Source organism: Pipistrellus kuhlii, unplaced genomic scaffold (assembly GCF_014108245.1).
Source record: "Pipistrellus kuhlii isolate mPipKuh1 unplaced genomic scaffold, mPipKuh1.p scaffold_m20_p_15, whole genome shotgun sequence".
In the NCBI taxonomy this organism is placed as follows: Eukaryota; Metazoa; Chordata; class Mammalia; order Chiroptera; family Vespertilionidae; genus Pipistrellus; species Pipistrellus kuhlii.
This window is the reverse complement of record NW_023425460.1, coordinates 32,540,356-32,554,975: the sequence shown is the minus strand read 5'-3', so window position 1 is coordinate 32,554,975 and position 14,620 is coordinate 32,540,356. Positions and strand designations below refer to the sequence as shown.

Here is a 14,620-nt window from a genome sequence, read left to right as displayed (position 1 = left end):
CCTTCCTTTGCTGTTTTCTTCCTCACACTTTGGATTCTGTCAAAGACATGTGCATCAGCACAGGGAGCCTGAAAAATCTAGAAAATTTTGTAAACCAACATGGAAACAGAATTTCCTATTACCTGCTTCCCATGCCTCTGTACTTCACATTTCTGATTGGTCACTGTGTTTGTGCCATTCATTGAAAAGAGATGGCCTTAAGTTGCTGTGCTGCTTAGAAGTCAATTTGCATGAAAACCTTTTGTGGTACCTGTGACCTAGATCATCCCATCTCATTGTTGTACCTTCTTGTCATAGCTTTAAGCTTCCCTTGGTTCTTATTTTTCAGTGACACCTTTTCTATCCTATTTGTTCTGATATCCTGAGCAGTATAAAACTAGGCTTTATCACCATAGCAATTCGAGGATTGCATACTGTAAGAAATTATATCAATTTTATCTGAGATATTGGGTTAGTTTCACCTTTTAAGTACCAACTCAGCCTATTTAGTGACTTAGTTTAAAAAAAAATATTGAAATAGGTAATATTGAATTCTAAAATTGTCGCTGCAGTATATCCTCTTTTAAATATATATTGATATATTTATTTTAAATATATATTGATATATTAATAATCAATATATATATATATATATATATATATATATATATTGATTTTTTTTTTACAGAGAGGAAGAGAGAGGGATAGAGATAGAGAGTTAGAAACATCGATGAGAGAGAATGATCGATCAGCTGCCTCCTGCACACCCCCCACTGGGATCCTTCCATCCGCAGGCCGACGCTCTATCCACTGAGCCAAACTGGTTTCGGCTATCCTCTTTCTTTTGAGAAATTCTTTTAGGTCAGTGACAGAATTCTCTCTCCTGGTTCTTCAGCTTCAAAAAGCTAGTCAGCTCTTTGGGGTTCCCTAATGATCTCCAGGCTAGCTCATCTTTTCTGGCTCTCTGGGTGCTGCTTCTGTTTCTTCCTTTCTGATACTATCTTTGCATTTCACCACCTTCGTCTTCCTGACCCATTTCTTTCTTTCATTATTACAATTGATTTCAGATAGGAAGGGAGAGGGAGAGAGAGACAGAAACATCAGAGATGAGAGCGAGTCATTGATCAGCTAACTCCTGTACACCCCTGCAACCTGGGCATGTGCCCTGACCTGGAATCAAACCATGACCTGGTTCATAGGTCAGCACTCAACCATTGAACCACACTGGCTGGGCTTCCTAACCCATTTTGATATTACCCACAGTTATTCTTTTATAACTGGCTCTCCATTTTCTTTTGGTGGCACTTGCAATTCTACAGCTGCTTCTTCAAACTTCTGATACACCTAAACCTACATAAGAACTATCATGTTTGCCTGTAAACATCTATAGCCTGTTTTGAGGGAGTTCCCTAAATATGTACTGTGTCTTAGGATAGAGGATTGTTTTATTGGGGTGAGGGAAACAAAAACATTTTCTTTGGAAGACTGCTGAGCAAAGAACTGCCCAGAAAGCCCTCTTCCTTCCCCTCCCAACTCTAGTTTCTAACTTCCTGTGACTTAGCTTGTCTTGCTTCTCTGGGCTTTAGTGGGCTGGTCTCATCTTCAGATGTGACAGGATGGTAGCTTGTGTTCTTGGTGGGCCTGGGCCAGTACTGACCATCCCTTCATTCCTGCCTTTTTCTCTATTTCATTCATTCTGATATATGTCTATACAAGGCATCAGAGCTCTTCAAAGAGGAGGAAGATATAATCTCTCTCAAGGGGAACTGAGGCATGTGTGCACTATGAAGGTGATCAGAAGTGGCTAAAGGCTGAAGTGTAAGGCTCTAGGGTAGGGGTGTCGAACTCAATCAGAGAAGGGGCCAAAATCTAAAATCCAGCCTAAATCGCGGGCTGAATGGTTTACTGAACAGTCATAAACTGTCATTGTGATGGAAACGCAGCGGAGTGCAGTGATGACAGCGTGGTGCGGGCCACATTGCAAGGCCTGGCGGGACGGATTTGGCCCGCGGGCCTTGTGTTTGACACATGTGCTCTAGGGAAAGGGCCAGAAAGTTCAGAGGGTGGAGGGATCACAGCTGGATTGGGAGGGGAGACTTTATGAAGAGGGAACATTTGAACTTGTCTTTTTCTCTTAGTTATTTTTCAGTGCATGGGTTTGCTTATTTGATTTGTAACAATACAGGATGTAATCAGGCACTGTACTAAGCACTGTATATTTATTTATTTTTTCAATTTATCTTTTAGGGTAATTTTCTGCTACATAATTATTCTTATAACTAGATGCCCAGTGCACAAATTCTTGCATGGTGGGGTCCGGTTGGCCTGATCCCAAACAGGGTGGATCGGGGCCAGGCCTGTTGGGAGGAGATGGCAGGAGGTTGGCTGGTGGGCCCTCCCCAGTCGACTGATCTGGGCTGAGCCAGCTGGGGGGAAGGGGCTGCAGGCGATTGGCTGGTGGGCCCAACCCCTGATTGGGGGAGGGGGGCCTATTTGAGGTGGGTCTGGCCATGGGGAGGGACTGTGGGCAGTGGGCTGGCTGGCCCCACCCCTAAATGGGGTTGGGGGGCTGATTTGTGGTCAGCAGCTGGGGGAGGGGCCGTGGGAGGTTGGCCGGCCAGCCCCACTCCTGATTGGTGTGAGGGGGCCCAATTGGTGGTGAGGCTGGCTGGGGAGGGGCTGGCTGTGGGCTGTGGGCCGACCCTGCTCCCTGTTGGAGTGGGGGCCCATCAGGGGTGGTGTTGGTCAGGGGGAGGGGCCGAGGAAGGTTGGCCATTTTGCTGGTCATAGTGGATGTCATAGCAACCAGTCATTTTGGTCATTATGGCGTTCTGGGCGCTGGTTTTTTATATATATAAATATATTTTAGATACCCAATGTACATTGCTATATCTAGTTTATTTTATAAGGTTTTTCATTATTGTTATAAATTATTTGTTTGTGTTGTCTTTAATGGCTTCACAATGGATTTACCATAATTTAGTCACTGTTTTTCCTAGTGGATATTTGTATCTAGTTATTTTCGTATAGTATTAAGAGTCACTGTTATTGATGCCTAATACCTACCAAATACTGTGCTACTGTGCAGGATAATTTATACATATCTTCCCATTTCCACACTGCAACCCTGAAAGTTAGGTATTATTTCTATTTTAGACATGAGGGAACTGAGGCTAAGAAGTTATGAAACATCTGTAAGATCAGAGATAATAAGTAATAACTAGGGTTCAACCCAGATTTGTCTGATTCCAAAGCCCATGTATATGCTTTCTGTTATTTTATGCTGCGGGGAATAGTTTTATCATTTAGGTTTTTCTTCAGTTTGGGATTATTTTTTAAGATCTATTCCCACCGAGTTCTGTCTTCTCCTGGGGATGGGTCTCTTTTGAATTTGGCCACTGAGGATGAAGATGTGACCAGCACACTCAGGTTTCTGGTGGATGGTGTGTTGCTGGAGCTGATCAGGAGGGCCATGTTCCCAAGATGATGCTCAGAATTGGCAGCATACTTCCCAAGCCACTTCTGGAGACTAGAAACCTTGTTCTGTGGTTTGCACAGTCTAGGAATCCACCACCAGCCTGTTCCCTGGAGGGCACTAGTGAATTCAGGCCTAGGCTGTTCCCATAGATTTTGTAATCAGAGCCCTTGGTGTCTTCCCACCACCCATGTGAAAACATACCTTCTGGGGGGTTTACATCAGGGCAAAGGAAAACCTCTCTTCCAATCTGGACTATCTAAGAGCGGACATTAGAAGTTCATCTAATTACTACCAAAGTGTCCTGACTACAGATCCAGAAGAGTAAGCTGGAGTCATGGCACTCCAAGAAATCTGTGGTATTTACCTTTAATTTCTGCCCTTTTTCATTCAGGATCTTCTTGTTTTATTTTATTTTCCCTAATTTGAGAAAATTGGTCATACCCTCTTGCCTCCATCATGCACACAAAATCTAAAACACTTTCCCCTTTTATAAGGAAGAGATATCATGTGACCCTAAGGAGGCAGGACCACCCCCACTCCATTACCTACCCCTTAAACCCAAGGAATGTTTCCTGAAGTTCTTCCATCTAAGGCCCTGACTGACTTGTGTGTTCCCCTTATAGCTCTGCAGGGACCTTGAGAGGTCATTGATCCATCTGGCTGCCTCAGGATCCCTCCTTGGCTGCTGTCTGGGGACAGCTCTGTATATTTGAGGTTTCCTTTCTGTTTAGTTAGAGGCTTATTTCCCTGTGTGTGTCATCTGGGATAGGGTGAGGTAGGGGGACCTTGTGCTTAATGGGAGATTTCTAAATGCACTGACTGCTGAGAGGGCTCTGTGAGTGTTGATTAGAGTTAAGCCCAGAGTGGCTGCTAATGTACATTCCTGACTGATAGGGACCAGATAATGTGCTCCAAGCAATATTTTTAACCTGTAGGAGATATGGAAGCTTAAAAGAGTTAAGCTTTTCTGCTACTTTTGGTGACACTAGGTGCCAAATTCCGTGCTGACATGAATAGCATTGAATCCTGGGCATTATCAACAAACAAACAACACACCACCTTTCTACTTTGAAGTCTCTCTTTTTCCATTCTTTCCTTCCCTTGCATCTTTCTTTTTACTCCTTTTTCTAGTTCTACTCTAGTTCTGTCTCTATCCTCCCATACTGTGCCTTGATCTTTCTCCCTCCTCTTACCTCTCCAAAGTAAAATCTTGGTGAGAGATAGGAGAAAGGAAAATCCACAAACATGGGGAAGGTGCTAAGAGAAGCAATCCTGTCTACTCACTTCTCTTGGTCAAGTCTCAGCTGAGGAATGTGGAACTTCTGATTCCCTGGTATAAAATTGGCTGGGAAGTAAGAGCTGTATTGGGTGGAAGTAAAAGAGGTTGGGACTGGAAGCCAGGGTCTCTTTGGGTGGTAGGCTACCCAGATGCCAGAGAGGCACCTCTGCTGATACCCTGTACTCTGTGTATACAGGTCATAAAGGATTCTCTATTCCCACCTCCCTCACCCCTGCCCAGAGGCAGCCACCCCACCCCAATTCCAGGCAATGCCAACGAGAGCATCTTCTCTCCTGTTTTCAGGTATGGTCTTTGGCCTCAGGCCGGCTTGGGCAGTGCTTACACACCATCCAGACTGAAGATCGAGTCTGGTCCATTGCTATCAGCCCATTACTCAGGTAAGGGAGACATTTTTGGATATGCCCCATATAATAATGCTTTTATTTTACAAAATCAGTTGGGCTAGAAAATCCTCTACTGTATATTCTAGGTTGCTTTGTTTCCGCTGCTCTCCTGGAGATCTTGGAAATCCTCCAGAGACTTGAGGTCTGAAGGTTACTTCATATAAGCATTGGGTTGAGAGAACCTTCTAGGAACCAACTTCCTAAGCATCTAGCCCAGCAATGTGAAGGAAGAGATACTAAGTTAGAATATAACTGAGTCCAGCTGTACAGCTGTACAGCCATGTCTCTTCTGGAAGAAGTTGTTACCTCAGCACTTCTAGGTGACAGCACCAGCAAAACTGCTCTCATAACTCAAATAGTGATTTGCTCCCCTGGGGAAATGTCTTTTGGAGAATCCCTTAGAGCAGTGGTCAGCAAACTGTGGTCATTAGTCAACAGTCAAATATCAACAGTACAACGATTTAAATTTCTTTTGAGAGCCTAATTTTTTAAACTTAAACTTCTTCTAACGCCACTTCTTCAAAATAGACTCACCCAGGCTGTGGTATTTTGTGGAAGAACCACACTCAGGGGGCCAAAGAGCCGCATGTGGCTTATGAGCTGCCGTTTGCTGACCATGGCCTTTATTTAAAGCGTTGAGTCATTAGGAGAGGCTTAGGGCCTGTGTGCCTTTGGGTCCTCATCCAAAGACGTGTGTGTGCAGTAGATGCATTGATCATTGTAGCAGAAGAGCCAGGTTTTTTATGGTGGCTTTAGCCTACCTTTGGCCTGACTGGTATTTTTCTAGCTTTGTCTGTGAATGAGTGAGCGTGCATCCTAACTGTGCTTTCTGTCTAGGCTTTCTTGGACTAACATAGAGCCTCTCTCCTCCTCAGCAGGGTGCATTGATGCCCTCTCCTGCACCTGCTCTGTCACAGTGCTTACTTAGGGTCTTCCCATTTCCTTTACCCCTCACGCCCCATCTAGATGGTCAGTAGGAAAGCTGTAGGGCTGCCAACCTCCAACACTGGGTTTGAGTCAGTCATTTGTTTTATGAGAGAGTCAATTCCCCCCTTCCCTTTTTCTCTTCACCCAATGGAGCTTGCATCCCTCCGCCTGCCCCTTCCACAACTCCCTTTCAAATTTTTTTCTTCCTAAAGAATTAGAGCCGATTAGCCACGTCATTAATTCTTCAATTTGACGGCTGATATAGCAGGACCTGAAACACATTGCTGACCTCAGAGAATGGAGACCCCATTCCTTAGCATATTGACGATGGGAGAAGTTAATTAAAATTCCACAGAGCGGAGGTGTCGGCTAACCTATAAACCTGTCGCTGTTCAGAACAAATCATTCTAGTGATCCTAGGAAAGAGGGAAGGAAAGACCAGCCGGGAGAGGCCTAAGTGTGTGGGAGTGGAGGGTGGAAAATGGAGCCATTGAGCTTTGTCCCCTCCTCAATTTCTTCCTAATGCTGCCCCTTCTTAAGCCAGTTAGCCAGGCTTTGGGGTCTGGGGGCTGGATATATGTAAGGATTGAAGGAGGGTGAGACAGCCTGTGGGGATGACAGGTGGGCTGGTGACTTTGTCTTGGTGATTACCTGTGGACTTTTGCTGGCTTCAGGAGTCTAGGGTGGGGTCCGTGGTAGAGGGACATTCTTTAGGGCTGGAGATGGTCCACGTGTTTCCTGCACGTGTGTTTAGGCCAAAGAACACAAACAGGCTCTCCCAGCATCCCTACACATGTCCCTCTACTTTACCTACCTCTTCTGGAGTGTGTTAGAATAAAGCATGGCAACTGTTGAATATGGTGCCAATAAAAGGTTGAGGACTGCCCTAACTGGTTTGGCTCAGTGGGTAGAGCATCAGCCTGCAGATTTAAGTGTCCTGGGTTCAATTCTGGTCAAGGACATGCACCTTGGTTGCAGGCTCCTACCAAGCCTGGGCCCTAGTTAGGGCACATACAGGAGGCAACCAATCGATATGTTTCTCTTGCATGGATGTTTTTCTCTGTCTTTCCCTCTCTCTAAAAATCAATGGAAAAATATCCTCAGGTGAGGATTAAAAAAAAAAAAAAAAAGGTTGAGGACAGATGTCTGCCTTTACCATTGAGTAGCAGTTTAGATTACCATGAACTGAGTTTAGTTTTTTTGGCTACAACTTGGAGGAAGGACATAGTTTTCTATTACTAGTACTGCTTATGATGGCTACTACTACTAGCAGTTAACATCTATTAGTCATAGCTCTATGCCAGACACGCTGCTACGTCCTTGATGTTCCTCATCTTTGGTGAAAACCTGGGTCTTATGTTTTCTTCACATTCTCCTTTAAAGTCGTCTTGTCCTCTTAGCGTACTTTCTTGGCTCTGGATGAATCTTTCACTCACTGTTGGCTGGCTGTTCAATTCCTGACCCATGGTTATTTGAGATGACCTTTCCCTAACTTCACAGATGGTATCTTGGACTCTTTAAAAATAGTTTGCTTTTGGGATTACTCTAAGTGATCAGGGCATATGCTGGTGTTATCTCTGTTCCTTTTTCTCCTACCTGAAAATAAACTGGGGCAGGGGCCTTTTCATCTTTATTAGAACAATTTATTTTCTCTATGTCCATGAATTGGAACCTTACAATAAACTCACCCATTTATCCCAATCTGGGAGCCTCTGCCTCCCAGCCTCAGGGTTGTTCTGGACGATTGAAATTCTGCTTTGCCACCAGCCAACAGTAGCTTCAAGTAAGTCATTCCCTTCTCTGAGCCTCAGTTTCCTCACCTACGGTAATAAACGTAAATACTGCTTCCTCTATAGACCTTTCTAGAGTATTGTGAAGAAGACCTGAGATGATGAATAAGAAAAGCTGAAAGGACTATAATATGATGTCAGCCAGAATCTCCTCTCTGGGATAGCTTGTTTAGTGGCTTTACCTGCTGTCGTGGCTCCACTCTTGCCGGGGCTTTGGCTGGCTCTCGTGCCTCTTTTGCAGTCTTCTTGAATTGGGGATTCAGCAGGAATTTCTCTTTCCTCTCCCTTTCCTCACAGTGTTCCTGCCCTTGATGGCTGCCTTCTGTTCCCCTCCCTGCCACTTTCCCTATTGAATGTGGTTTTCAGTCACTAATGTGATGAGCCCCTGAACCCCCTCATGAAGAGCATGGATGGGGGGTGGGTAAGCTGTCCACTAGGGCAGTGACTCCTGGTTTACCTGAAAATTTCTTGCTTCCCTCATAGCTCCCTCATAGTTAGAAGGAACCTGGACAGTTAGAAGATCTGGCACACCTCTTTTCTTAATATCTTTCTTCTATTTAAAATATTATTTCAGAGCTATTTATCATATTTATCTGATTCTGGGCTTTTGTGCCTTTTTTCTGTGTGTGCTTAGATACTTGTAGTATGAAATATGAAATCTCAAGCCCTAGGTTTATTTTGAGGTGCTCATGACTGGAAAAAAGCAGGTATTCTTTCTTGTGTCCAAATATCACCTATCCTTCCTTCCATGACCCTGAGTTCTCCATTTATAAACAGCAATGGGAGATTATATTTAACACCAATCATGTGCTTAGAGTGTGTTGGTACTCACAAAACATAGGAGTAAAACTTCTATCAACAGGGTGGCAGACAAGGACTTTTGCTCTAGCCTCTTATGCATCTTCTTGCCTTGACAGTAATAATCCTGTTTTTAAGATTTGTTACTTATAGGTGAAGCCCTCCTCCTGTAGAGGAGGCCCAGCCTGGAGCTGGGAATGAGTGAGGGAAGAATGGTTGTGACGGAGTAGAAGTGAGAGGCTGGAGGCATGTCTGGGTGTATTGTGGGGCTGAGCACATTCAGTCCAGCTGGTCTCAGACATACACCCTCCTGAGGTCACAGTAGATTCTGAGCACTTGTCCATGAGTAACACGAAAAAGCAGAGTTTTCAAAATGTGAACTATGTTTTGTTGCCATTTAAAATTATTTCCAGCTGAATAAAGTTAGTAAATACTCAAGAGTTAGGAAATGCAGAACTATTAAAGACTTAATTTCATTCCCTTTTACTTTCCATCTTTTCCTTTCTTACTCCCTTTCCTCCTTACTCCCTGTGTATTGACTGAGCACTTGCTGTGAGGCAGCTCCCCCAAAGGTCCTGTCAGTGGTGAGGACAAGATGGGTACATAACTGTGATGGTTGCCAGATGATACTAAGAGCCTAAAACTAGGACGTCTTTGGCTGAGGGAGAAATGGAACCTTAGGGAAACTTGATATTGGGCACACGTGGGATGGGGCCGAAGAGGCAGCAGTTGGTGTTCAGGTCTCTAGCCTGTTGCCATGTCCTGTGGGCTAAGGGAGGACCACAGACATGCTTTTACCACTGGCATCTTGGATAGTAGCTGAGGCCCTTGAAGGACTCTGTGGGGACTGGGGAAAGTTCTCCTCCTGGAGGCCAGAGTTGAGATGGGAAGGCAGTGTGTCATCGAGGTCTGGGCTTACTCAGGTAGCTGTAAATGCTTGCCCCAGTCCAGGAGTATGGATCTTCCAAGCCAGCCATGGGGGGCCCTGGTGATAAGATGGATCTGTAAGCCTACCTCCCCTGGTTGCCTGGGAGGGGAAGAGAGGAGAGCCCCCAGACACCATATTTATTACCTTTCAAGAAAAAGGAGGTGCTCAACAGAATCCTTTCCCCGTCTCTGAACAACATTTGCTATCTTGCGAAAGTGTGGTCAGGAAGGCTTCCCAGGACACTTGGGTTTTAATCCCTTCTCTCTTGTTTCTGTCATTTGGGAAATATATGAGTGGTATAGGTGTAGAAACTTGACTTCGCTATGTTATTAAATATACAATATAATTTTGTGTTACTTTGCTCACTGTGGTGGCCTGTTTGTTTTCTGGGGGATTAGTCCAAGTCTGCATGAAATGTACCGATTCAGATTCGTAAAGTGAGTTGCGGCCTCTGGGGGGTTTTGATGGAGCAGCTGCCCCTTCTTGCTTCATTTTTCCCAGAGGTGAGGGAGTCTGGAAGGAAAGCAGGCACTGTGTACTGTTTGGTAAGGGGGTGGGTTTATTGGGAGAGCAGGGTGTTTGTTCCAGTGGCCACACAGTTTACTGTGTGTCGTGTGTGGGGTAGATGCACATTCACCAGCCTGCTGAAATGCACCTTTCTTTAGAGAAAGGTAATTGCATCTGGAGTTTTCCCTGACAGAGAGGTCCGGAAGATTGGGAAAAGACACAGCCAACTTTCAGCTTGGATTCTTTTGATTCCCAGTGGCTCAGCAACCCTTTGGCCCTGGGCTTCATAACTCAGTGCTTTTAGGAGAAGACGAATCAAAAGTAAAGGTTGTGCCTCTGAGTTTTGCTTTTTTTCTGGTTGGCAGTGGAGAGCTGGGTCTTGAAGAGGATCCCTAACCTTGAAACCTGAAAAATATTCTGATGGTTGACTTTGTTAGGCTTCACAATGTGGCTGGTTCTCCTGATGGCTTGGCCCCTGGTCAACTCAAAGACCCCTCAATTCTCCCTCCCAGGGCAAGGAGGAAGCTTCCTCTGGGGCCTGACTAGGGAAAGGAAACCTACCTAAGGCAAAGAGTGGCTCAGTGTTCCCCTTTTCCAGGCTGTAGAGCACACAGGAGGGAGCTTCCTGATGTGCCCTCGGTTGAGAGTCAGAGGCACAAAGGCACCATGGAGGGGCCAGGGATTGGCGTGGCTGGCAGGGGAGGCGTGACACCTGGAGGAAGAAGGATGCTCTGGGTAATGCTAGGTGGGCTCCTTAGTCCAACCTGAAATGACTGGAAATTGGACAAGGATCAGTGTGGGCTTACATTTGAACCAGTTTGGTCCTTCCGAGTCTCAGGGCAGTGGCCACCACCCTAGAGTTCATTGCCTGTGCTAAGCCAAGCCTCTCCTATGGATGTATCCATCAGTAAGCAAGGACGAAATGCCACAGGGACTGGTGGGTTTTACTTCCTCAAGATTGGATTTCTGCCACTGTTCAGGGCAGGATGGGCACGGGGAGGCTCATGTGCTGAGCTGCTGGCCTGACACCAGCAACCCAACCAGTCCTGGCTGGCCCAGAACCCCTTTGTGGGAGCGAATCCTTCTCAGACCAGCAAGGTTGGCTCAGTTGTCAAACTGACTTAAATAAAATACCACAAATAGAAACAGAGGCTGCTGCAGAAGCCTGAGACAGAGTCTGTGCATGGAGACCCTGCCCCTACTCACAGGGATACATTTCCATTCTGTCTCAGTGTTTCAATTCTTTGAGTTCCCTCTCTGATCTCTCTCTCCCACCTGTCGCCCATCCCCTGTCCATCTTTCTCCAGATACTTAAGCATTGCTATGTGGTAAACTCTGGAGAAACAGCAGTGAGCTAGACAGCATAGTGTGGTGGAGAGACAGGCCAGTCAGTGGGTAATCTGTGTGCTAAGTTCTTAGGTGGAGGGATCAGAGCCTGCACCTTCTGGCTCCAGGCCCTTCCTGCACCGCTGTTTCTTTTCCTGATGCGGGAAGGGAGAGGAAGGTAATTTTCCTGCTGCAGCTGTGGCTGACTTTTTTGGGTTGTGTGTGCAACGTGCCTGTGTTTTTCCACCTTTGATCACTGTTCTGCCGACAGATAATTTAGCAATCACATCCCAAGGTGGAAGCATGGAGTTAATGTTAAAATTAGTTGTTGTTTTTTTCTCTTTACTCTTTAAACTTCAGGGGGTGATGAGGCAGAGAGGGAGGTGGGAGGGTGAAGGGGAGCTATAAATTCTGGAGCTTGGTGTAGCTGTTCTCTGAGCAGCCGGGAAGCCTCTGATGTCTCCACAGCACTTTCATTAACATTTAAATTAAGGGTTTGTTTTCCAGTCTGTTTTATAGGCAGGGACCTTTCATGGCCTGTCACATGCATACAACCCCCTAACCCCCCTTTCCAAGCAAGTGTGTAATTGTAGCCACTGCTCTATCCTGACTCCTGGTTGCAGCTGGAGTTCAAAGGGAATTCCTGGAGATGGAGCTCTGGAGGTACAAGGTGTAACAGTCAGGATGTGGGTGTTCCTCCACAAATGAAGGCGCTGTGCCCGAGCTCTTTCTCCTCTTACTTGACCTGTGCTTTTCTCTGCTCTTTTAAGGGACATACACTTCCATCTGCTCTGACCCCTCCCACCCTTCCTTCCCTAGGGCCAACAGGCTTGTGGGAAAACCTGCATCCATGAGCGGTTTCTCCTTACTAGTATATCACAGGTTAGGCCCTGGGACAGATCCTTCTAAGATACAGATCTTTATGCTTATCTTCCTCCTTTTGATTTTTTTTTTTTTTTTTTGAGCCTCAAGAATACTTCCTCCTATTCTACTTAGAGAAGCAATAATATAAGAGAGATTACAATCCAAGAAGAATTTGTAATAGGATCCTTTGGTCCTAAAAAGTGCATTCTAGAATCGATAGGCATGTGGACACACCATAGTTGCCAGCTCTGAGTGGACAGTATTGAAACAGCATACTGACTTAGGCGAACATTGAGGCAACAGTTTTTCCAGGTCTTGGCATCATAGGAAGCTCTCCTACTCCTCAGTGAATTTGTTTCTAAGCTTATTTCCGCGCTAGCATATCTGGCCGCATTTGGGGGTGTTTAGAAAAGATATTCCTGTTCTGGTCTCTCAACTCCTCAGCACCCTGTTGATCTGTAGATGATGAGAATGTGTACCAAACACTCACAAAGCATCTCATTAGCTCATAACCTCTGAGAGCTTAGTTCCCCTGACTGCTGGAGCTAGCCTTCCTCTCTAGACAGTAATGAGAGGGGCACTGGGGCTTTTTTCTCTTCCTGATCAGAGGCTGAGAATTTTCTTTCTCTCAGAGGTTTTACTTCACTACTTGAGTCACTGCATCTTTCCTTCTTCTTTCACTAACCCACTCAAACATTTTCTGACTTATCTGCAGGATTGAAAATGGTTGAGTGTCTTGCCCTCCTGTTCCAGGTAACCTAGTCAACAGGTGGACACCCTCATGCCCTGGAGTCTTGCTCAGGGGGAGTGTGGGAGGAGCCAGAGTGACCCTTGTGCAGGTGCTGCTGGGCTCAGATTGCAGCCTGGTGTCCAGGCCCTGCCTGGTGGTGATTAATCTGGGACACGGGCAGGCAGAGGCCCAGCCAGGGCAGCTTTGGTCCCTCACTGTGAAGACCTTTGGCTCGGAGACTGAACTGATCTCTGTTGCCTGCTTCGGCGTGAGTTTGATCTGTCAAGGCTAAAGAGGAACCTGATGGTGGGGCGGAAACTTCCTAGTCCTGTCTGACTTATGGCACCGATCCGTGCCAGTGGCCCTGTCATGATAATACTTGTATATTTAACAAGATTTCCCCACCTGTTGGCTGTAACACTCAGATCAGTCAGAAGAGAGATTTTCATGAAATATCTGTGTTTTTAGTTTCTTGAGCCATGGAGCTTACTCTTATAGACTGGGAGTTGAGGTGGGTCTGAGTGAAAAGGATAATGATGAGGGCGTAGCTGGATCAGTAGCATTAAATGTATGTTTATGTATTGGGGGTCATGTCAGAGGTGGAAAGATCACCCCATCCTCCTGTAATTCGGTGGGTCTCAGGCAATTTGGGGCAGATTTCAATATTTTATTTTTGTGCCAAGTTTTAAAATTGCTTGTTTTCCTTTTCAAGCCAAGTTTTTTGAAAATGTGCTTCCCCCTTGTCATCTACCAGAGTTATTGTCTGTGGAGTCTCCTGATGGCAGTCCATGGTTTCAGCTATAATTCTTTTGTTCTCCAAGTTCAGGACAGTCATTCATAGCTCTGCTTGGTCATGGGCTTAATACCCAAGAACAAGAATCCTGATGTCCATGACCATTTCCCTATATCAGTGAGTCTCAGTAAGTTTCTCTATTATACAGTAGTAGTTCCATTTAAGGGGTTAGGAGATTGGAACCCAAGAGCTGGAACATTTTCCTCACATCATCAAGGAGAATAGACACCAGTGTATACAACCAATAATAGGATATGTTGACACCATTGATAGGTAAAACTGTAAAGGTGCTATGAATCATAAAGGTGCTATGAATCATAAATCTGAATTCTGCTGTGCTGACTAGTTTCATGTATGGTGATCGTAAAGGATGTATTTATGCCTCAGCATGCTAACAAATGTACTTGGTTCTTTTCTTCAGACCAGTACTAAAAGATTTCTGGCTTTGTGAATTGTATAGCTGCTAATCCTTGTGCCTCTCTAGCAGTTTCTTTCTTTCTTTTTTTTTTTTAAGAGTTGTAAATATCTACTCTTTCTTTCTTTTCTTTTTTTCTTTTTAAAATATATTTTATTGATTTTTCACAGAGAGGAAGAGAGAGGGACAGAGAGTTAGAAACATCGATGAGAGAGAATCATCGATCAGCTGCCTCCCACACACCCCCTACTGGGGATGTGCCCGCAACCAAGATACATGCCCTTGACTGGAATCGAGCCTGGGACCTTTCAGTCCGCAGGCCGACGCTCTATCCACTGAGCCAAACTGGTTTAGGCTCTCTAGCAGTTTCTTTTTTTTTTTTTTTTTTTTAATATATTTTAT

The 14,620-nt window shown here is 45.2% G+C and overlaps 1 protein-coding gene across 6 annotated transcripts in view; it reads left to right on the top strand.

Moving 5' to 3' along the window:
• The window catches only part of FBXW4 (F-box and WD repeat domain containing 4), a 75,836-nt gene that overhangs the window by 19,645 nt on the left and 41,571 nt on the right, over nt 1-14,620 (top strand). For all 6 annotated transcript variants that reach the window (XM_036437897.2, XM_036437896.2, XM_036437898.2 and 3 more), the window contains exon 5: nt 5,040-5,134. In XM_036437897.2, the coding sequence (XP_036293790.1) occupies nt 5,040-5,134 (95 nt within the window). The remainder of the gene's footprint in view (nt 1-5,039; nt 5,135-14,620) is intronic.